Genomic DNA, 24,113 nt, shown 5'->3' on the forward strand with positions numbered 1-24,113 from the left:
CAAAGAAGGGTTTTGAAAATCCCAGAGCTAGAAAGAAACCTAGTAATAGTAGTCAGTATTTAGATACTGTTTCAGAGGAACATTCAAAGCACCTCCCTTACATTATTTCAATAATCCTTACAACTCTGCAATGCAGGACAATACTATTATCACCATCTTCGAAACGGAGGGCAGAGGCTGAGAGATTGTGGCTTGCCTAAGGCCATCAAGAGAGTTCACAGCTAAAGTGAGATTTGGAGATTTCCGAGTACACGCTCTTTGCCACTATGTCACTTCTAGCTCTTAATACTTAGGCCTTTAGCTAGCTGAAATTAGTCACAAAAAAGTCGCATTGAAATCAATGGGTCAAGTTAGTTGTGAGTGCCTATGCACCATCAATTTCAAGGAAACTGAAGCGCAACAAATTTTAGTTAGACTGGGGCCACAGTATTTATATACTGCTTTTTCTGCTAGCTTGGAATTCTACACATACAGAATTGCAATAATTCTTCCAACGCCCCTGTAAGATAAGCTGGTGTTTCTGTTCTTGCAGGCGGAGTGGGCAGGCTGAGAGAATGGCTTGACTAAGACCATCTAGTGAGTTTACAGCCAGGGTGAAATTTGAACCAGGGACTTCCCAACTCACACTCTCATCCACCATACTATACCAGCTTTCACTCAGCCCTGACATCTATGTGAAAATGGTTAGACACTGGCACACTACTTGGGTAAGCTTCTCTTAGAAGACTCCAAGTACAGCAACTCAAGCAAGCTATCAACATTCTGAAGCTGAGAAAGTCAACGGTGACAAGATCTTGTTCCAGTTTGGAATTGTAGGAAGCCTTATGGGATTATAAGTGGGATAAGAAGACATGGTTTCTTTTACCTAGTGTGATGTCATGGATAACCTTGTCTTATTTGCACTGGGGAAGTCCAAGTTCATCCCCATCCACTAGGTAGCCTTGGGGCAAGTCACGGACTCTCATGCTAACTTACCTTTCACATGGATGAAATAGGGTATGTATGCTGTCCTGAGCACACATGGAAGGAATCAGTAATTTGAAACTTAGGTCCTCTGTATTTGTTGTTTTTAGTCTGTATACTTCAGGTTCCACAAGAGGTTAATGCCATTTGTAGCTTGTTCACACATTACAGGCAAGGGTGCCCATAAAAGCAGGCTAACCTTGTACACGCATTACATACATGCTCTCCTGGATGCACCCAGACTTGACATTCACGGTAAAGTTTATTTTCCAAAACTCCATAGAGTCCCTGCCAAACTGTTTCAGATTATTGCTTTTCAGAACGGAGAAACCACTGACTTGTGTAAAATGAGACTATTTTTGGTGAGAGGTTAGATAGCACATGGGACCCAACAGAACCATAGCAGGACCAATATTCTGTACACAAATGCAAGTACAGGGGAGAAATACTACAGATGGATTTTTGTTAACATACTGAGACCTAGTTCTTACTGACGTGATAACCTGTGTCTAGGCTGTACTGCATCAGACTGAAAGTGGGTGCTCATACAACTAAACACTTCTCCATAAAAACATAATGAGCTGTGCATACAGAAGCTGGCATGTAAGGAAGAAGGGTTCTAGCCTAACCTTCTCCCCAACAAGCTAGTTTAGATTTTTTTTTTTCCCTGTATGGAGAAGCATTCAATCATGTGAGCTCTGAGCCTTCCTGCAATCTGAACAGTTACAGCCCAGACAGTGTTCTGGGTGAGAAACAGGCCTAAAAGTTGCCACAAACCAGCAATACAGCATCCTTTACGCCAGGGTGTTGAATCTCTATCAGCCTGAGGGCCAAATTTCATTTCAGAGAAGCTCTTGGGGGCCACATTCCAGTGGTGGGTGGGGCCAAAAGCAAAATGAGTGGGTCCAAAATGCCAGCATACGTTAGATTAAAGCTCTTACTGCTAGTAGCTAAGCCTTAGGAGAGGCATTTCAACCTTTTAGAATTGGGCGGGGGGGGACACTGTACAAAAGCTGGGAAACCACCCAACTATTGGTGGTTGGAGGAAAGGCCTGGGGACAGGCCAAGGGGGCGTGGCCATCTGGGAAACCCTGGAGGGCTAGATTGGGCCCTAGGCCTGACGTTTTGCACCCCTGCATTACACCAAACTTGGATTTCATCCAGGAAAATCCAAGACACTGTGATGCCTGAAACTTCCCAAGGCACCTCCTGCTAATTAACATGGGACACATTTAGCAGGGACAGTCTCCTGCACAAGCTGCACTGTAGTGAGAAGAATATGTGCAAGAATACATGAATGCTCTTGTGCAGCTACTATTCATTTCAATGCAGCCTGTGCAGAATTCCCTGGTGGATGGTACCCCATTGCTCAGATCTATCTGCCTCCCACTATACAGCCTTTAATGTTGCCCCAAAATCTGCCACCTAAGGCAGCCACCTCACCTTGCCTCATGGCAAGGCTACCTCTGAATTTTCCCAGTGCTTCTGCAGATGTGTGGAGTGTAACTGATGCATATTTTGTAGCCAGGTGGATGTATCAAAAGACTTCCAAGACTGTTGTGAGGTGGAACAGGTGTCTTCAGACATATTTGGACAAGCAGTAGGCCTCTGATGGGGGATCAGATAGGTTGACTAAGGCAAAAGGAGAAACAGTGATGGAAGGACAAAGTCCATAACCATGAGACAAACCAACAAAGTATGAGCGCACGTGCACACACACACACACACACACACAGGCACATGGCTATGACTGCTAGTTACATTCTGCTCTCAGCTTCTGTTCAATGAATACAGATTTTTCCACTGACGACTGTGAAATCAGGACTGGACTCTGATCTCCACTCACGAAGCACAAGCAACATTCCACCTTCCAAAAACACCTACATTCCCTAGATAAAAGCATTTGCCGTTGGATGAGGACAGCAGGCCCAAGTCTGGATCAGCAGAGGGAGGTGGCCACAGAACCCGCACAAACACCTCCCTCTTCCTCCACAAGGCCTCACAAACTATATCACACCAGCTGTTCACAGCACAACATTCCAGAGGAAGTAACGAAGCATGTTTTGCAGCATGGGGGTAGGTTGTCTTTTAATGGCGTGTTCAATGCCAGTTAATCCTATTGCACATGAAGGCAAGATGTTTCCAATCTACTGTTTTGCTGCAGACAACATAAATGGATATAGAATAATAAATTATTTTCATCTTCTGTCAACCCATCAGTCTGGGTTTGTACTGCTAGTGGTTAATAAATTAAATCTTTCTATCTTGGGGTGAGTTCTATGGTAGAAAAGGTCAGGCCTTCCCACCAGGTACAAAAATAAATACGGGGCCATCTGTTTTGGGAAGCGTTCCTGTAGTCCTCTGTGTTGGACCTTGCTGGTAGCACAGAAGTGTAGGAGGATCCATGAGCAGAAAAGGGCTCCTTAGAGCAGAGATGGAATCAGCAGTCTGAAGACTCTCACTAAGAAGCTGGGGTGTGGTTCAGCACTGTGGCATGAATGAAACTTAGCTGCACCACCTCTGAGACCATCTGGAATGGTAGCAGCTGAATTTAGCAGAAGCTTGATGGACAGAAGACTGAAAACTTCACCATCTTCTTTGGAATGGAAAGCATCTTTCTGTTTGCCTGTTTCATTAAAATAATGTGAAATTATGGGAACTGAGGGCACCATCCAGCAGGACATTCACCTGTACAGACCCCTCTGAAATTAGTAAGAGCTGTACAAAAGCATTACTATGTACTTGCACGGTTCTATTTATTTTTACTGGGCCTTGCACAAGAGAAAATCCTGCTGGATTGTGCCTCATTTAAATAAAATTGTCAATTTTCCTGCCTCCCAAGAATAAAATGTTCTAGGCGTTTTGGTGGAGGTGGGGGTTGTCCATTTTTCTGTTATTTTTGACATGAAAGCATTAATAAAATTGGTAGCTCACATATTAGCTACCCTATGGACCAGTCTGTCAAAGTCTGAACCTCTTACTTTCTGGAAGAGCTGTGAAAGCTTCCTCTGTGGTACAGGATTAATAAGGAGTGGGGTAACTTTAATTCAATTGGATATTTTGTTTTTATTATGTGTGTTTCATTTTATTTTTAAGGGTTGTTACCTGCCCATGGCCCTTGAGAAGAGCAGGACAGAAACTGAGTTAACTAGTTTGTTCCTGTTCCTTCACCAGTCTTCTTTGTCTCACACACAACAGCAGGGGGCTTCATGAGACCATCAGCCAATGGCTCCCCAAAGATCTGGCCTGCCCAGGAATCTAATTGCTAAATTCTGCACTATATTTTGTACAGAATGGGCACACACTGATTTCACAAAAATCTTTTGATCTTAAAACTCTTTTTAAAAAATGATCTCATGGGTTTAAATTACATTTAAAAAAATGTGAATGTTTGATTTATTGGGTAATATTTTCAAATAGCCTAATATTATCCCTTTTAAAATGTTTAGCTTTTGCACAAAAGAAGTAACAGGTCAAACCCTGCTCATAGTGCATATATTAAGTATACTTTCTCCCTTAAATAATGATGATAATCAAAGAATGTGATAATTTTAGGAACTTTTGCCTCAGTCCTAAACCAGAAGCAAGTTAATGTGACTTACTTGCACGTAAGTATGCTTATGATTTCAGCCTTTAAAAGCCAAAGACCAGAATGGAGAAGCTGAAAATTTCAGATTAAAGTCTGCCAAACTCCAACAAGAGAATTTGTTTTTAAGGAGAAAAATGTAATGCTTTTCCCCATTACAGCTGCCTTCTACAAACTCATACCTGACAACAATGAGAAACATGTCATGTAGTGCTGGCTCCATGCTTTGGTGGTCCTTGGGCAACGCATCCTTAGTTGGCCCTCTTAACCTGCAAGTGGGAGAGACAGGCAACCTAAGGATTTTCTCACACTGCCTTTGACCATCTTGGGCGCTCCATCTAATGTGAGAATGGGAGTGCAATTGGGACAGTGGGACTCATGGAGGGCTGGCAAATGCTGAATCTTGCCATCCTTAGAGTCAATCCTGGTAATTTTCTCATGGATGGCCATAAATAATGCATTTTTTCTCCAATCATCCACCTCTTATACCGATGATTTCACAAAAAATAAAAGTGCACTGAACTTTGGAAAATCTGGAGCAGCCATAACATAGACATACCACGATCTCCCAAGAGGGCCTGACTTGTCCTCTCTCTCTCTCTTCCTCTCTCTGTCCCTCTGTCTCTGACTCTCTCTCTCTTGTATACAAACCATGTTTGTTCAGGAGAAACAGGGATGGAGCCAAGCTACAGAAGGTCCTCCCTTGGGCCCTTTGAGTGAGGATGACAAACTATGAGAACCAATCCAGGAGGAGGTAAAGCGTAACAGCCACCAGGGGCATGCAGCTGCTGAAAACCACAGGCAGGAAGACGAAGAGGCTGAGGAACCGCAAGGAGCGGGTCAAGATCTTTTCAAGTTCGCCATGAGAGCTGGGATTGGTTTCAGTAGGCTTGTGGATGTGAAGGCCCTCACCCAGCCAAAGGCTGCCTTGCCCTATCGAGAAGCCCTGGCTCTTGCTTTGTCCATGGGGACCAAGAGGGCTGGACAGCAGATCCATGGGCCGCTTTGGTAGGGGCACTAGAGTCCGGGCTGGGACTACCAGGGGCATCACCGTGGCCTCCTGAGTGTTGGGTGACACCACTCTCAAGCTGACCAAGGAGTCAGAGTCCTTAGCTGGACTCTGCTGGACACTCCCCTCTTCCAGGTGATTTAGAAAGCAGCCTTCTAGTAAGACCGGTGGACTATCACGGCCTGGTCCCACCAATTCTGGCGGTGCCAGGGTTGCATACCCTGGTGTGAATCCCTCCTCCTCACTATCCCTGGAGTCATCACCCCGCTGCTTGGCATAGTGCAGTGTGATCTCCTCCGCCAGGGAGCTGTTCAGTGCTCTCTCAGGGCCTGTCCAGTTGACGATCAGGTCACGATCAGTTAAGACACTCTGCCGCAAGGCAATGAGAGACGGTGCAGGACTGCTAGGATTGCCTGAGCCCTCCTCAGCCCACTCCCCTCTTCCTCCAAGCTCCTCTGCTCGAAGCCGGCTCAAGTGGGACAGGTAAAGCTGCTCCAGCTCCCGGTCTATGGCGTCTTCCTCCAAGCGGTAGGGCAGCTCTTGGTACCTTCTCAACTGCTCCTCCCTGCACTCCTCCATGAAAGAGCCCTCTGTAGTGAGGTCACACCGGCTGAACTCAGGCAAATCCCACTGGCCCAAAGGATGGGCTTCGCTTCCCAGCAGCAAGCCCCATGGCACTTTCAGCTCCTCATGGCCTGCAGGGTGGACCTTGAAAGCGAGTGCCTGTGGGGAGTCAGTGAAATCCACAGGATGGTCTTTAAAAGGCTCCTTCTTTTCTGGGGAGTTGGCGGTGACCATGAGCTCTGGAATCTAGGTAGAATAGGAAGAAAGAAGAAAAGATATACAAAGAAAATGGCAGGTTGTGATTTTTATCTTCAAAGTGATGAACACTCACAACTACCTGGGGACCTATAAGAGCAGCAGAGCTAGGGGAATGGCTTGCTAGCATCAAGTTTCATCATTAAGATTGTAATGGACCTGTCTTTGTTGCTAAATAATTATGGCATTACTTAAATTAATAATAACAACAACCCATATACCCACAATTGTATACCTACAGAGGGAAAAACAGCCAGTTAGTTTACCCTCCACTTCATCTTCAAACCAGTTGTTCCAGCAAGTACTGATCTAATCTTTTTCAAAATGTTCCAGTGGTGTGGACTCCACAAGAACACCCATTTGTCAAAATATGCCACACACATAAGGTTAGAAAAAATCTCTGGGGTATTTAATCTAATGACACAGTTAAATTTTAGGGCCCTAAAACCTAGTAAAGACAAATGTCTGCCAGGAGCCACGGGAATCAGATCAGGACCCCTGGCTCCAGCTCCCTGCTGTCTTTGCCGCTAAGGCCAGTGACTTGAGAAGGAACATCTGCCCCACAGGCCAGTGGGCAGCTCATTACTGAGGGAAGCCCCGAGGGTATCCCTCCGCAGCTTGCCTGTCCTATTCATTGCTCCAGGTACTACCAGTTCACACATAACATTTCACCCAGGGATTGTCGGGGCCGAGCAGCAGCAAGTGCACGTGCTGCCTCCAACATGCACGTTGCTTCTGCGTTCAATCAAAAGCCCAGGAACACCTTGTTGCTGTGTTGTTGTCATGACATCTAAATCCAGAACTCTGAGTTGCTTAGAGGTTAACAATCGCCCATGGTTTGCTGTTGGGTTAACTCTGAGTTGTTTAACCCCTAAACAACCTGGAGTTCAAAGTCTGGACATCACGATAACAACCCAGGAATGGGGCATTCCTGGGTTGTTGATTGGAAGTGCTCTCACTGCCATGTGGCCCCACCAATTCCTGGATTAAACAGTCCAGGAATTGTTGTTACACATGAACTGAGTTGCTGTCTCTCTAGCTGTGGGGGCTAGACTTTCCCAGCACTTGGGCTTGGGGGCTCCAGGATTTAGTCTGACAATGTTTTTCCCCAGTTTGGATCCAAAGCAAGTAGACGCTAGTTTTTCAGGGCTTAAATAGGGTGGTTTGTCTTCTAAGAACTGGAGGCAATCACAGAACATCTAATTTTAAAAACTACCCAAATAATATAAACAAATATCCTTTTTTTCTGTAAGGACACACTGATTAAAATTATTACATTATACACTAAGACGGAGGGCCAAAACAGCTATATAAGACAAGGTTTTTAAAATCATGTTAATATACTGTCAGTTAGGCTTAGTGTTATAAGAATGCGCCATAGCAAGCCTCACGCTCCTATGTCATCTTCCCTCTACTCCAGCATGGCTGCAAGGAGAAGTTCAGAAATGTTTGCTTCCATTTTATATTAACCACAGCTTGTTGTGATGTCCAAACCCTGACAAACTGTGGTTAATCTTAAATATGTTTTGTTGAAACAAGCCAACTTTAAACCATAACTTATGAAGCTGACTTGTTTAAGAGATTAACCACAGTTTATTTATTTAGTTAGTTCATTATTTATTACATTTCAATACTGCCCACTAGCTGAAGCTCTCTGCACAGTTCACCAAAATTAAAACCACAAGTATAGCATAAAAACAATTTAAAATATAAAAGCATTAAATCTACAGTATAAAAGTACAACCACCATAAAACCTAGCAGCAATGCAGAGATTTAAAATACAGTAACAAATTTAGATCATAAGGTTCAGATGTAACACTAAACAGTGATTAATCTAAAAAGGAATCAGAAGCTTCTGATCTCCTTGGGGCTGCACGAGAGGAAGAGGGGAGTACACAAGCCTGAGGCTCTCACAGACTTGTTCTTGTGTAATGCTAACCATGGTTTAGCATTTTATGCAAATACATCTGTTGGCCTGATTCACACGTAATGCTAACTCGTGATTTATTTAAACCATGGTTTGTTGCCCTTCCCAGGGTTTGTCTGGCAGATACTTGAACAAACCATGGTTTGTCTTCTCAGTCCCTGGGTTGTTTGTTTCCCTCTTCCATCACCCACATCCTGTATCCCAACATGGTACTGACATGTAAAGAGGCTGGGTTTTTTTACCACTCTTGCCCGCTGCCTCTGTAGCCTGGAGAAACAACTCTTCAACAACCTACAATTCTGGGTTCGCACATAATGACAACCCATGGTTTAAACAACCCCCAGTTCACAACCCAACAACAAACCATGGGGTCTCTTCATCGGTTGTTTGTAGTTAACAACCCATAGTTAACCCATAGTTCCAGGTTCGCACCTAACAACCCACAATTCAACAAACCATGGTTAATTGAACTATGGTTCGTCATTACATGCAAACCAGGTTGCGTCTGCACGCTCCCTCCTTGCTCCCTCCCTTACGTACTGTCAGAAATGGATCATCCTTCCTCTTTGCTATCAACACCACAAGGAGACAAAGCTTCAGGCTAATACTACTTTATTTTGTTGGAGACTAGCCTCTCTACAAATGCAGATTCCAGAAAGCTCTCAGACTGCCTCAGGCCCCTAAACAACTAATCTGCAATCCCTAATTACAGGAGATGAACCAGAGGGTTGTGAAGTTGCTAACAGTTTGGGCATGAACCTCATGGCCAGACTTGCTTTGCAGTGATGTTCCTCCCTTTGGACAGCTCCCTCCTATGTTGGCTTCCAACTGTGGCTATGCTGGCAGAGCATCTGAGCCCTGCCCCTAACTTTTCCCACTTTGCTTTGTAATGCACCCTAGCGTCTCTCAAGTCACATCCCTCTTCCTCCACCTCCTCCTCCTCAGAAATTGGAGTTCAGACGGAGGAGAGAGGGGGCAGGGACTCAGCCTGGGCCATCTGTTTGTCAAGGCCTTTGGCAGAATCTCTCCCAGTGTCTTGGCTCACTAGGGAGGAACCCTCCCCCGAGCTCTGATCTAGCTGTTCCAACTCTGATTCAGAACTGGAGCTGACAGACATCTCAAGGTGCTTCAACTCATCCCTGACACATTCCTGGCTTTAGTGCTAAGATCTTGGTTCGTTTAAACTACAGTTTCCTGTTACGTCTAAAATGGGAGACTGTGGTTTAATCTATCAAGATCTGATCATGGTTTTCTTGGCCTGAGATTGTTAGTTCCAAACCTGGCCATGGAGTCCAGTTATTAGGTATATTAAACCATAGAATCATAAAATCATAGAATCGTAGGGTTGGAAGGGGCCTACAAGACCATCGAGTCCAACCCCCTGCTCAAGGCAGGAAGCCTGATTCCCAGGTGGTCTCCCATCCAAATACTAACCAGGCCTCACCCTGCTTAGCTTTCAAGATCAGACGAGATCAGGCTATTGTAGTTAATCTATTGAGGATAAGGTGATATCTTCACTGGCTATTGTGTAGCTTCTCTGTTAAACTTTAAATTATAATTTGAGTATCACTCTGCTCTTTTTCACTTATGTTTTACGTATTTTTGTATTTTCATAAAGGGATGTGTGTGTATGTGTGTGCGTGTGTGTGTGTCTCTCTCTCTCAAGACAATCATATATTTTAAAATAATGTTTTTAATAATGTAAGATCCTTTTCTCTTTGAAATGTTATTTTATTAAATAAGGGTGGAGACAGAGATCACATTTGAAGTGTGGTAAATGTGAACTGAAAGTTCCTTCACTGCCCTAAAAAACACACATACATTTTAATGAATCCCGCTCAGGAAATAAAGAATTATGCTAATTTCAAGTATGTCAGGAAAAAGAAAAGCTGATTGTGGTGGGTGGCTGTGGGCTAGTGCCGATGTCATTAGCAAGTGCCTATAAGGCCTTTCTCACCATCCTGGAGTAGTTTTGCATTGTTGTGAACCACCCAGAGAGCCTGACTACTGGGTGGTATAGAAATGAAATAAATACATAAATAATAATAATCTGTTTTTCAAATATTCATGACTTTTTTGGCAGGGTAAGGTAAAGGATGAATATATATGAGTATAACCTATATGTGCTGTTTCAGTCAGACAGACAGACAGCCATTGCTAGGGAAGAATTTCTGGCAACAGCTATACCCAGCCTATATAAGGACTACCATTCCATACACTCCTACTGCTCTCACCTACCATTAACTGTCCTCCAACCAATACACCACTCCTTATCAATTAATTCAAAACTGTTTTTAAAGAAAAGTTTATTTTTAGAATAAAACTAGTACAACGATCAAATATATGCAATAAAAATACTATTGATTTAAGTAAGTCAAATTGGAATTTGATGGCAGAATTTGGGCTTACTTGGCATACAGAATTTGGATGTTTTGGCATGTAATATGGATGTTCCGGATTTAAAGGTGAAACCGTGTTCTCAGTGAGGAAAGATCCACGCCAGGCTTTACATACTTGGCTCTTTCATGCAATTGAGGTTGCTGGTGTGTATATGTGTGTGTGAGAGAAAGGGGCTGTTCGCACGTAATGGAAGATTACGTTAATTAATCATGGGTTAATTAACTCATTAAATCGTGGGTTAATTAACCCAGGATTTGCCGCAGCATGTACCAGGGGCATTCCATGGCCAACTCTGAATATTCAGCTCCTGGAGGTTGGTACGTGACATCCGAACCTGGACACTATAGGTTAATCATGAGTTAATCAATCTACAGTTAACCTTCAGTTAGTAGTCAGAATAACTGTGGATTGTTTAACCCACGATTAACCTATAGTGTTCAGCTTCAGACGTCACAGAGCAACCCCTAATCAGCTTGATCAGGAGTTGAGAATTCAAAATGGCTGCAGAATGTGCCCAACATGCACTGTGGCAAATTATGGGTTTATTAACCCACAATTTATCACCATTAGGTGTGAACCGGGTCAGAGAGAGAGAGAGAGAGTTGTACGATAGCTCGCTCAGGGATGCTTCTGACTCTGCTTTGGGCTGTCAGGGTGGAAACTGAGCCCAGAGAGCCCCAGAGCAGTTCTGATTCTGAGGAAGAACAGCAATCTGTGGGAGAGGAGCTCGCTCATCTCTCACAAGCACAGCAGCTGACAGAGATTCCTCCTGCCAGCATTCTTGGGATAGATAGTGACCCCGGCAGTGAGAGAGTGCTGGAGGGGGGCTTACTGGACGCTTGGTGCAGACACAGGGAGTGGCGACAGATGGAGGGCGCTGAAAGGGCACTCTGCTCGTTTGGCGCTAAAACAACGGTCGCGTCCTGAGGACCCAAGGGAAAGAGGGAGGATCTCTCCATAGCCCATAAGTTCAGAGTCTTCCCACGGTTCTCCTTCAAACGGGGACCAACTGCCTTACCTGGAGCTTAGGCTACTCTGCTATCTATCCCCAGTGCAGTTCCTTGCTTAGTCGCTAGTGATTAGTATCTGTAAGAGTCATAAAGTAATAAAGGAATAAAGCCTTGGAAAGAATCCTCGTCATCTGTGTCCTGAGTTGGCTATTGGAGGGGGCTGTAAGAGGCAGCTAGGGCACTCCTGACATGGGCAGGGATAGGTAATTGGCAGCCTAGGTGCTCAATCCAGCCTCCGCACTCTTCCTAAGAACTGCCCTGCCCCCTGCATTATTCATTCCAGCTGCTTCTTCCCCTCTCCCCCTCTACATATATAAACGCACGCATGCACAAAAGTTTGTGCTATTCATGCCTGGGGGAAAGCCTTGGCATGAATAGCAAAAAGGACACTGGCAGTGTTTTATTTATTTATTAAAAGTATTTTTATCCGACCTTTCTACATAAAATAGCCAAGGCAGCTAACAAAATCAAGAAGAGTCAGCTAATACCTAGATCATTAAAAAATAGCAATAATAAATTTAAAATGATAGTGCAACACAAGATAGCAGCATAACAACATAAAACAATAACTAAGTAGCAGCAACCACATAATAAATAACAATAGAAGCAGATAATGGGCTATTAAATGGCCATATCACCAAGAGCCTTCTGAAATAGGAGGATCCTTACCAGTCGCCAGGAGAACATGAGGAAGGAATGCCGACAGACCTCCCTGAAGAGAGAATTTCAGAGCCTGGGGAAAGCACTGAAAAAGTCCTCCCATGTGGGACCACCTGCCCACCGCAGAGAGTGGGAGGAACACTGAACAGGAGCCCTGATGACAATCTGACAGGCTCATATTAGAGGAGGTAGCCCTTCAAGTATCCTGGGCCATGGCTGTTTTCCACTTATGCACCTCAGCTGTTCCTGCACATTTGCCAGACTTTGCTTACAAAGTGGGATAAGCAATAGAGGTGCATAATAAAGGAAAGGCTCTGCCAAAATATCTCTGGCTCTTGATACAGGATGGAGGGGGTTAAAAAGTTCTTTTTCCTGTGTCTTGTCCTGTGTGGGGCTGGGGGCTTCTCCACCTGTGGCTTTTATCCTGCTATTGAGACTGGTTACTCACAGAAGTTTGCGGATCCTTTAGATGACGTCATCAACTTACAGGGTGTCTCCCACACTAAATGACTTTTATCCCATTTTTTAAAAGATTAGAGATATAATGAGGTATCAAATTACAGTGCCTTAAGTTCCCTCTGAAAAGAGGAAATCCCGCAATAAGAGGAGCTAGACCACAGAGCCATCTAGTGGCTGCATAATGAAATATATAGAACAACGCAGATAAGGGGGAAAGGGGGGGAGGAAAGAGCGTGTACAGGGAGGCTGTCGTGATCCAGCATTTAAAACGGAAGCCGAAAGCCCCAGTAAAGTTGCAGGATTTTAGCCTGGTGTAGAAATGCTCTACATGGATGAAGCCAATATTACTAGCCATTCAATTCTTAAGGTCCCATGTCTGATGCAGTTTGACTGACATTTTCTCTTTCTAACTAAGCACAGCATTTTGGGTGGCAAACTATGCCTGACAAACAGGTCATTGCCCCGCGGGGGTAGAGTAACTCATCCTGTATGTGTTATGGGTCTGCTATTCAAATGGCAGCCTTCAAATGGAAAAGGAAACGGGAGCTGCGTGTCAGGGCCAAATTACACCTTACCTGCAAACACATATGAATGTAGCCTGATGCCCCCTCTTTACCTTCAAAAGCTGCTTTGGGAGGGGGCATTTGAGAGCTGAGAAGCAGTAGGGGAAGGAGGTGCTTAATTCTTTTCTTGCCCTCTATTTCCCTGTTCCAAATCTCTCCACCAGCAGCTTTCCTCACCATAGGTTTCAAATGTGTGTTTGCCCTAGGACTAAAGGTACACACACATTTGCACATAATAAGTTATTTTGTCCCTTGTTTCCCACACACAACTCTTTCAGCCTTTTCTCAACAAATATACCAGGCTCAAACGTAGTTAATACCTCAAGTCTGTGATGTGTATGATTTAGCAAGGCTTCAGAGATAACGAAGACCACAAGATGCTAATGTAACAGAAAGAAGTATGAGTGATGGTTAGGATGTGAATTCTACTTTTGCTCCCTCCTCCAACACCAAATCCAAGCAATGTCATATCATGTCAGAATGGTCCTCATAGGCCATTCTCCCACCATTCTCTTTTGAATACCAAAAAGGCAACATCCTTTCCCCTCTTTTCTCTCCCTCTCCCCACCCCTTCTCTCCTCCTTAGACCTTTTACCATGCTGCTGAGCGGTATTAAGGTGGGTGGTTGGGGGACAGCAGCTATAAATACTGAGCACTCTGTCATTGCTGGAGATGTAAATCTATGGATGCCAACGTTTTTCACACATGGTTCAGCAATATAAAAGAGAAAAATATATTGGGAAAGTGTTGTAAGGGTTCTAGTCTTAAAGACAGCCTAAAGTAATTTTAAATAAATAAAATAGTTCTGCATTATCTTAAAGGTTTTGTGAGAAGGAAACATCACATATTAGTTGGTAAGTTGTTACTGACAGTAAGACTATTACTGGCAAAATATTGCAAGAACTTACTCCTAGTTTAGACAAATGGCTGAGAAAAATGAGGCAGATGGTCTTAATAAACAACTGAAAAAGCTAGGCTTCTAGGATGGGAAAATACACTTAACAGATAACTTTTGCGCAGTAAACAGTACAATCCTGTGCATATTTACTCAAAAGCATCCCAACAAATTGAATGAATTATCCAGCTCTGCTGTAAAGGAATTGTTGTTCCTTTCAATAGAGAACAATTGAAAAAGAGAAAAAGTTTTACATGGCATTTGGAGATTGCACCCCACCCTCCTAAGAGAAACAACATGACAACACAAGCCTGGCCCCAGGCACTGGCCAGAAGACAAGCAGCTGCAGGAAGCTTCTTTCCCTCTTTCTGCCAGAAAGAATTCTATTCCGGCTGCTATTGTGAGGGTTCACTATATGTGTTCACTCTGGCCTCACCGGCCAGAAGGCTACATGTCCTCCCTCCTTCCCAAAAGAGGAAGATCACCCTAGCCCCAGCTATTGGCCAGAGAAGGAACTTGCTTTCCCACTCCCTTTCAGGAAGAATTCTGCTCCGACTGCCCGTTGGCCTGGGACTCCAGAGTTCTGGCCTCTGCCAGCTGCCACAGGAGCAAGGGCTGCTGGGTGGTTTGTTGTACCGTTTTAATATGTTGTAAGCCACCTAGAAGATCATTCAGTTGAAAGGTTAGATATAAATCTTTCAAATAAACAAAACATGAGGTAAATAAATAAATAAAATATGAGGTTAAGATGAAATGTGTTAAGGATTTGTATGGAGATGTGACAACCTCAAAAAGGTTCAGCTGGGTATGTTAGCAGTGGCAAAATAGGAAGTTAACACTAACATGATGTAAGCAGAAGAGTGCTTAACTTCTCAAAAAGGAGGTGGTGGTGCCCTTAAGCCCACTTAAATGCTCTGGGACTGGAGGAGAAGATTCTTAATGACATTATAGGTGATAAGCAATCAGTGCTCTGCATAGCCAGCTCCTGCTGCAAACACACAGAACCATTTTTTTTTCTAGAACAGAATCCAGGAGAAGGCTTGTCTAAACTCGGCTCTCTGCTCTAAAAATATTTCGTCTGCCTTCATCTTCAGTTGCCTATTGCCATAACGATTATAAAGAAACATGTATTTTATTTTGTAATTATGACATTTATATCCCAAGTTTCTTCCCTAATGAAACTAAAGGGGGCGCACATGAAGTTCCCAAGTGGTCTCCATCCAGGCATTAATCTGACCTAAATCTGTTTCTATTGAGCAAGGTGGCTCTATCATATGCCTTCCAGATTCTCCTCCAGGGGTCTTCTACCACACTAGATTATTAGTGGGGATGGTGACTGTAGCCATGAAATTAAAAGACGCTTGCTCCTTGGGAGGAAAGCTATGGCAAACCTAGACAGCATAGTAAGAAGCAGAGACACCTTGCTGACAAAGGTCCATATAATCAAAGCTATGGTTTTCCCAGTACTAATGTATGGCTGTGAGAGCTGGACTGTAAGGAAGGCTGAGCGCCGAAGAATTGATGCTTTCAAACTGTGGTGCTGGAGAAGACTCTTACGAGTCCCCTGGACTGCAAGGAGGTCAAATCAGTCCATCCTAAAGGAAATCAACCCTGACTGCTCATTGGAAGGACAGATACTGAAGCTGAAGCTCAAATATTTTGGCCACCTAATGCGAAGAGAAAACTCCCTGGAAAAGACCCTGATGCTGGGAAAGATCGAAGGCAAAAGGAGAAGGGGACGGCAGAGGATGAAATGGCTAGACAGCATCACCGATGCAATGAATATGAACTTCAGGACACTCCAGGAGAGAGCAGAGGACAGGAAGGCCTGGTGTGCTATGGTCCATGGGGTCACGAAGAGTCAGTCACAACTTAACGACTGAACAACAAAAATGTTACTGTTGCAATGATGAACAAGATATAGAGGTGTTTGCTATCTTGGCAGATATTTTGGGATAGGGCAAGCTGTAAATAAATCTGAGTAAATACATTCTGCAACAAAGAGGGCATTCTCCCTAGGAAGTGACTGCTAACCTTGAAGCCTCAGTGTAGTGCTAGGGGGTTAACTCTCCAAAATGATTTGTTGCTCCTTACCTGTGTCATATAAGGTGGGGGCTGCGGTGTAGGAGGGTTTAGAGATTCACTGGCCAGGTCTCTTGCAGTGTTCCATTCTGTGGAGAGAGCAAAGGGGTCAGAACTGGCCTTCGTCATCCAAGGTGATATTTGGCAGCAATTCCGTGTGGATGGATGCATGTGTGCAACTCAGAGCCTCAGAACTGCTGGGTGCAATGAGAACTGTTTTCTGCACTCCTTTGGGCACAGTGTTTGATCCTGAGCTCAGATTCCAGTTTCCTAACAATTTCAGCATGTATACACACACACACACACACACACGTTTCTTGTCTTTATGGCTGCAAAGAGACACTTGCAAGGTATCAGTAATATCTGGAGAAGTCTGAGGAAATCTGAGGCTAAGAAGAACAGCCATGGTGAGGGAGCGGGACAACTGTTCCGCCTCGTTCTCTGACCTTCCTCACAGCTAGCAAAACAATATGCAACACAAGCAAATATATATCTAATATGGTAAAACTTAGTCAGATTGCAAGACTTGGCTTTTCTTCATAATCCACCAAGCACTGCTGCCCTACAGTCTCCATTCAGTGTAATTGAGCTTGGACAATATAATGAATTCAGTGAATGTGTTGAGCAATAATCTGATCTGCAAATCTGAGAACACAGCTGCCAAGAAGCCCCCAGCATCCCATTTTTCTGGTTATTTTTTGCATGATACAGTTTTTAAGAAATGTGTATCATACCAGAAGGCCTCTGAACAAAAGTGTATATGGTGGGGGGATGAAACAAAAGATTTCTACATTTAGAAAACACAAGATTAAGGGCACAATCCTATGCATGTTTAGACAGAGAAAAGGCCTACAACTCCCATGCCATTCCCATGCTGGCTGGGGAATGCTGGGAGTTGTACGCCTTTTCTGTCTAAACATGCATAGGATTGCGCCCTAAGAAAGCAATCCTATAGCCTCTAGATGGCACCTGGGAGGTCACAGGATTTTTCAGATTCCTGGATTTGAGGTCAGAGACAGAGCTCTGACTTTGGACCCAGGAGTCCAAGCTCCCCTCCTCCTTACAGCCAGCACAGAGAGAATCACACTGGCTGCCTCTCTGAGATCGCAAAAGCGACCTCGGAGAGTAGTGAAAGGGGGTGGTTTTGTGGACAGGGAGTGGACGGGACTGGGGAGGCCAGCTCAGAAAGAAACTTTATGAGCTGGCCTCCCCAGTCCCCTCCCAGCCTCCTTTCCTCCTGCTCCACAGAGCCCAGCTAGATGGACAAAAAAGCCCATCTATCAAAAATGCAGAGAAGAAGGAGTGCGGAGGGGAAGATTGCTTCCGTGCTCCTCCCATTCTGCATAAGATGCCCATCAGCCTCCGGGTTCAGAAGCTGACAGGCATCCCAATAGGATTGCGCCCTAAAACACTTTTGTTAGGTCCCAAAAAGCTACCTTAGGCCACTATTTCTTGAACCAATTGTGGTCCCTAACTAACTTTCCAGTGGTCTCTGAAACTACAAAGAAAATAACAGAGGAAACTGCTGCAGAGCCAAAGGTTTCATTAATGTTTCTACCACTTACCATTTTTGGTAAATGTAGATCACATCAAGTGTCATTTTTGTCAAGTGTAGTTCATTTTACATGCCAAGTGTAAAGTGCAGTAAAGCCTATGAGACCATAATACTAGCCCACCTTATGGGGGGTTTGTAAGGATAACCAAGATAATATATGTGTTTTGAACCCAGAAAGTGCTCTAAAAATGAACAATAGAAGAAGAAAGAAGGAGCTCAGTTTGGTGTTGGCAAACAAGAAAAACATTATCCATGCACGCTAACATTAAAAGAATTGACAGGCCCTGAAATAGTATAAAATGAAAGGAAGTATTTTCATGCAACAAATAATTAGCCCGCTGAATTTACCACTCTAGGATATTATCATGTCCACCAGCATTTACATGATTACATAATTACACAGAGGACAGGATCGCTGATGGCTACAAGTAGTGAGGGCCAGAAACATACCTTCTATCCTGCCTTGCTGGGGAATGTCCCTGTGGCATCTGGTTGGCCACTGCCTATAGACAGACTACCAAGCTAGATAATCTACTGATCTGACCTAGCCTTCTTCTGTTCTTAGAGCTATGCAAGGTATCATGGAAATACTTTTAACAAATGACCCTCCCCTCCCCAGGAGTTTTCTTATGCTGCAATATGAAGTCAAAAAGCAGCAAGGGAGAGGATGTGGTGCTTCTACACCCTTTCTTCTCTTGATGTCTCCCCACTCCACATCACATCCCTTTTACTGTCTTATGGGGAGGGGCCATAGCTTAGTGTTAGAGCACATGCTTTCAGTGTCAAAGATCCCAGGCTCAATACCTGGCACCCAGGTAAAAATATCTCAGGTAGCAGAACAGGGAATGATCTGCTTCCAATCATAGTAGACATAAGAACATAAGAAGAACCCTGCTGGACCAGACTAGCATCCTGTTTGTCACAGGGGCCAGTTAGATGCCTACGCTAGTAATCATGTTTCTCAGTACAAGGCACCTTCCTACGTTCAGTGGACTTGCTCAACCCATCCCCACTGACCCCAGTGACATTTTCTGCCCAGCGTTAGAATGCTAGGCCAGAAAGATGCAGGGAGCACCTACCTTCAGTACAAGTCGGCTGAGCTATGTCCTCTACTCGCAGCTCATTCTCACTTGACCTGCAACAGAGAAGTGAGTGCTGGCAGTTAGAAGTTACATCAAATTACTGGACCAGAATTGCTGTGCAACTTTAACACTTTCTTGTGAGTGTACTTGATCAACATATTTGAATAAAAAGCATGCTGGATTTCATTTGATGATCCCAGTCCTCAACAAAGAGCACCCTGGGAATAAACCCTAGAATTATTAGTCATGCAACAACTCTAGACAACCCAGGATTTAAATTCATAATCTAAATGATGTTAGTCCACTCTTTCCAGAGATAGTAATTAATATCTTTCTTTGGGACACTTCAAACTCCAGGTGCACAGTAGAGCACCAAACCAAAAGTATGCAAATCAATTGCCCAGACAAGGGCTTATTCAGTGACCAGTAGAAAGGGGAACCTTCCTGCAGCACCCTCTGCTTTTTCTTTTCTCTGTACTTTAACAGTGTTTTAACTCTCAAACCAACTGCAAATGAAACTCTGAAAACTCGAAACCAAGAGGTTCTTAGAAAAGCGAAAGCAAAGCCTTGAAGCTAACTGACAAATTTGCATGCCCTCTCCCAGATGCAGTTAGGTCCCACAACCCTCTCTAATTTCACATTGGGGTATGTGGTAAAACCCAGGGCTTCATGTGATCTGAGCAAACATTGTGATGAAAAGTTGTGTCTTTAGAAGTCCATTAAGACCATCAGTTTTTGTCTACCTGAGAGGTATGGAAGGGTAGGATTTAAGGAATGATCTCATCTTACAGCTGTGTAACTATAGTGGTTGCTCCTGATTTGAACCAAAAGATCAGGAATTAGAATGTGAGAATATCCTATGGTTTTATGAGGCTAAGGAAGCAGGACACCAACAACTCAGTTCCAAAAATGCCTCCATAAACAAAGGAAGGTGATTGAAGATGTTATGGAATACACTTAGACATGGATACTCCAAGGCAGTGCTAGGTATCTATTGTTCTTCTGAGGGAACACAGGCAAACTAGATTTAGCAGTGGCAGACCTATGTGCAGAATAATGCTGGCCAGCCATGAGAGTGGGTGTATTTAATGCCATCCTTGTACAGCAAAAGCACAGAACATCCCAAACCCATTTTGTTAACCTCCCTCTTCAAAGGGGACCCCCATTCCCACTTTACAGAGACTTCCACTCCACTTTGCAGCAGATTTGGCCTACTGAGCCAGGAACTGTCCAGGTCTCCGGCCTTCCAGTTCCGTCTTGCATGCAGTACCAATACAGTGATTGTGGTGTTGTTTTTTTCTGATGAAGTGTAACAACAATGCCTTCTTGCTTGAGCATATTACATCCTGTTAGTTACAGGGAATGCTAATTGGGAAATAACCTGCAACAAGAAGCTGTTACAACCACACTGTTTCATAAAATCCCTCAAATTTACTTTGAAGGCACAGTACTTCCATGGAAATCATTCTTCATCTGAGGGTGGAGAGTGGGTAGAATTAAAAACGTGCTCCTGAGCTGACCAACCTGCTGCTAGAAAAAGTTTCTATTTCTTTCTTGTACTAAGGTCTGGTTGAGATCTGAAGGGCCAGTTACTATTTTTACAGTTATTTGAGGGGCCAGTTACTATTTGACTGGGCACCTCTGTAATATTTGCTACACCTACACAAAGATTATTACAAAGGCACCAAAATAACTCTCCTGTGCTTATTTATTTGCCCTATTTTTATACTGCTTTCCCTGCAAGTTCAACGTGATATAACCATTCTCCTGTTTCCAACAGTGCGGTCAGGAGTTGTTTACCTATTTCAAATGGGATCCAAAGTGTGTAGCCCACCCAGTAAACTAGTGGGTTCATTTTCCTCAAGCCCTGATGATCCTCCCTTCAGCTTCTGCTACCACTTCTGGGTGTTCAGCCAAGGATGGGAGAAGGGGAAGAAATATGCCACAGTTCCAAGGGAATAATATGATACAAGCCCCACCCAACTGGTGGTCACTTTTTTGGTGTCAATAGCTGAGCTGAGGAAATGCCTTGGATTGGGAGTTGCTGTACCGGTGGGGTGTGTGGAAGAATACAGCACTGACCCAAGGTGCAGCACTGACTGCAAGATGCAGCACTGACCCAAGAGGTAAGCTGGACCTTCTGAAGTGTTATTTTTATTATGATTAGGGGTGTCACCAGATTAAAGAAAACTTAGGCAATTAATTGTATGAATGTTAATCAATTAAATTTGCACAGATCTACATACTGAAGAAAAAACAATTCCTTTTTTATATGACACATGAACATATCATCGCAGGCATTCCATCCTGTGCGTGTGAAAAGCAGGGACGCTGTCTCTTGTAAAATGGCTCCTGCCACCTATTGTTTTTGTAAGTACTTCTACTGAAAATAATCCCTCCCTCACAAAAAAGTCTGCTCCACAGCTAATCAGGGGCACCTTTTTAACTGATCAAAAGGTTTTGATTATTTATTGAACTTCACACTCATCATTATTATTAATTCTCATTTTATGATGTCTTGCATTTCTACCGCACCCTTCAGCCCCAAAGGGTCCCATAGGACAGCTCACAATAATATATAAGAACAATAAAAATACAAAAGGTCATTCAAAACAGTCAATAGAAAACATTTAAATTCATGAATAAGAGGTCACTTTAGCAACACCCATAAAACATTTGTTGCAACTTAAATTTCTTCCAAATATCTTCCTAAGAAATATCTTCCTAAGAGCTGGAACATTTGAGACTAGCAACCTTTCCTAGGAAATGAGAACTGCAGGGATGGGGCTTCCACAGAAAAGGCCCTACTCCCTTATTTTATTTATTATTTATTTTATTTCAGAGAATTTCTATACTGTTTTTCATTTTTTTAAAATCCCACAGTAGTACTCCTCATAGATAACAATCCAAATTCAGGTAGAAGTACCTGAAGTTTTTCAGAGGATTTCAGGGCCCAGGAAGGTTCGTGTGAGTAAACGAGAACTTCTCTCGTACCACTATAAACCAACTGAGCTGTGGCAACCCCACCACCTGGGGAATCAAAACCTTTCAGGAGATGACAGAGGAGAAAGGTTGAGGGTGGGAAGGCAGACAAGCCAAAGGACAAATGTGTCACCTGCCTGTCTGTGAGGATTTCTAGACAGTGAGAGCAGACATGTGTGACTGGCAGTGTCAAGTTTTTATCACGCAATGGAAAAACGTAAGCTTGACACAGATTAAATGTGTGGTGTTTACATCTCCTCTCTTCTCAGCCTTCCTTCCAATTGGGGGACAATACTCTCAGACTTTGCCAAACATTACCATTGCAGGCCTGAAGAACCTGTGACCCATCAGACCAAGCACAACTCACCTCCCAAGTATGGGCAGACTGCCAGGGGTTCAAGAAGTTTCTTGGTTTTGTTAATTGCCTGGGACTGTAAAAAAAAAAAAAAAGTGGGGAGGGGGCTGTCCAGGCTGCCACTCATGGCTGGTAAGCATGGTGGGTCACACCTTGTGTAGATCTCTCCTCCTACTGTATCACACCTCTCATATTTTGGAACAAAACACAGGAATCTTGATGCCCAACACCACTTGCTTAGTGCATACAACCTTGTTTTCCTCCAGAGCCTGTTATAAGGCCTGAGGTAATTTTGGGCACTGGCCTGTACAGCTGTTACCTCAGGCTTCTTTTTTTCATTCAAAAAAGTAATCCCTTCAATATAAACAGTGCATGCAACATATACTCCTGGAGCGTATAGATCTCTGCTGCAGCAACTTCAGCCATCTTGAAGGTACATTTAGCTTTGGAGGTCATGGAAGTTGTCACAGCTGAGATCCATGGATTTATGACTCACACATTACATTTCTCACACAACAAGGTGACTCTCACAAGCAGCCCATGGTATCATTTATGCTAGGAGTTTATATCACATCGGTTTCACAGAATGAGAGATATTATATATGTCAAATAGTTTTTTATTTACCTTACTTTAAAAAAATACAATTTTTGAACTTGCAGGTGTTTTTTTTAAAATTCATCACAGACATTCAGAGCAAAAATAAATTGGATTTTACTTGCCCAGGCTGAGAGCTACTTGTCAGAAATAAGACCAAGTGTCTCCAGAATGACCAAAGAACAGGGAAATGCAAAGAGCAGTGGAGGGCCCTTTTCACAAGCCTGTCTGCCCCACCTCACACTATCCCCTCCTTCTTACTTGGATGCTCCTCCTGTACGGACAAAAACCAGGACGTGCATGAGAAGGGAAGTTCTCCCCCAAACTTTCCAAAGTCAAGGGCACTGTAGTTCCTAGAGAAAGAAGACAACCTCTCAACATGGTCTAGCCCAGGGGTAGTCAACCTGGTGCCCTCCAGATGTTTTGGACTACAACTCCGCTCAGCCCCAGTCAGCAGGGCTAATGGCAAGGTTTTGTGGGAATTGCAGCCCAAAACATCTGGACAGCACCAGGCTGCCTACCCCTGGTCTCGCCGCTTGAACCTACACAGTATCTCGGGACAGTGAAATAGAGTTTGCTCCCTCTCTTTCTACTCAATGCACGTCCAACAGACCCACTTCCACTACAGACTATAGGAGCAGCAAGATAACTGGGCACCTGGTGGTACACAGGCCTTTTTTCTCGCCAGCACTTGGTAGGCAGTGGCAGTAGCCTGCTCTCAACACAGAGCAGCCTGGGCCCAAACAAGCTGCTTCCGCTAGCCTGGCAAAGCTTGGGCTCCGTTCCCTCACCCTGAACAAGGGGACAGGAAGGGATCTCATTTGGCACCTGGTGCACAAGTGACTAGGAGAGTGTGTGTGTGTGTGTGTGTTGGGGTCTCTGCAATCCATGAGCTCTCCTACTCCTCACCTGCCAAAATGATGGGTTTATTATAGCTTCATTAGCTCTGAAAAAGGGAGAAGAAAGATGACTCTGGCTGTTTTCACCAGCAACCGTCAAATCATTATTTGGGGTGGGGGAGAAGAAGAGGGCATTTCTCCATGTCTTAAATTGAATGGAAAGCCATAACTGACCTTGCATCTTAACTGAATCACAGACAGTTAAGGCCTTGTGTAGGTTTTTGAACATGGGCTAAATCCAATGCAGAGTTAGGCATGATTGATTTTAGTG

General features: G+C 43.9%; 1 protein-coding gene across 3 annotated transcripts in view; it reads right to left on the reverse strand.

Moving 5' to 3' along the window:
• Positions 1–1,629: 1,629 nt before the first annotated feature.
• The window catches only part of PPP1R3F (protein phosphatase 1 regulatory subunit 3F), a 32,605-nt gene continuing 10,121 nt past the window's right edge, over positions 1,630–24,113 (reverse strand). The window contains exons 2-6 of one of the 3 annotated variants that reach the window (XM_084835948.1): positions 19,009–19,064; positions 16,387–16,463; positions 5,779–6,368; positions 4,732–4,818; positions 1,630–2,595 (exon numbers count right to left, since the gene is read on the reverse strand). In XM_084835948.1, coding sequence (XP_084692074.1) covers positions 2,583–2,595; positions 4,732–4,818; positions 5,779–6,368; positions 16,387–16,463; positions 19,009–19,064 — 823 coding nt within the window. In that variant the 3' untranslated portion in view covers positions 1,630–2,582. Of the gene's footprint in view, positions 2,596–3,034; positions 4,819–5,198; positions 6,369–16,386; positions 16,464–19,008; positions 19,065–24,113 lie in introns of those variants that run through there. The other 2 variants (XM_084835947.1, XM_084835946.1) reach the window with 2 other exon arrangements.

Source organism: Heloderma suspectum, chromosome 2 (genome assembly GCF_057233095.1).
Source record: "Heloderma suspectum isolate Gila_16-S chromosome 2, 16-S_ref, whole genome shotgun sequence".
NCBI lineage: Eukaryota > Metazoa > Chordata > Lepidosauria > Squamata > Helodermatidae > Heloderma > Heloderma suspectum.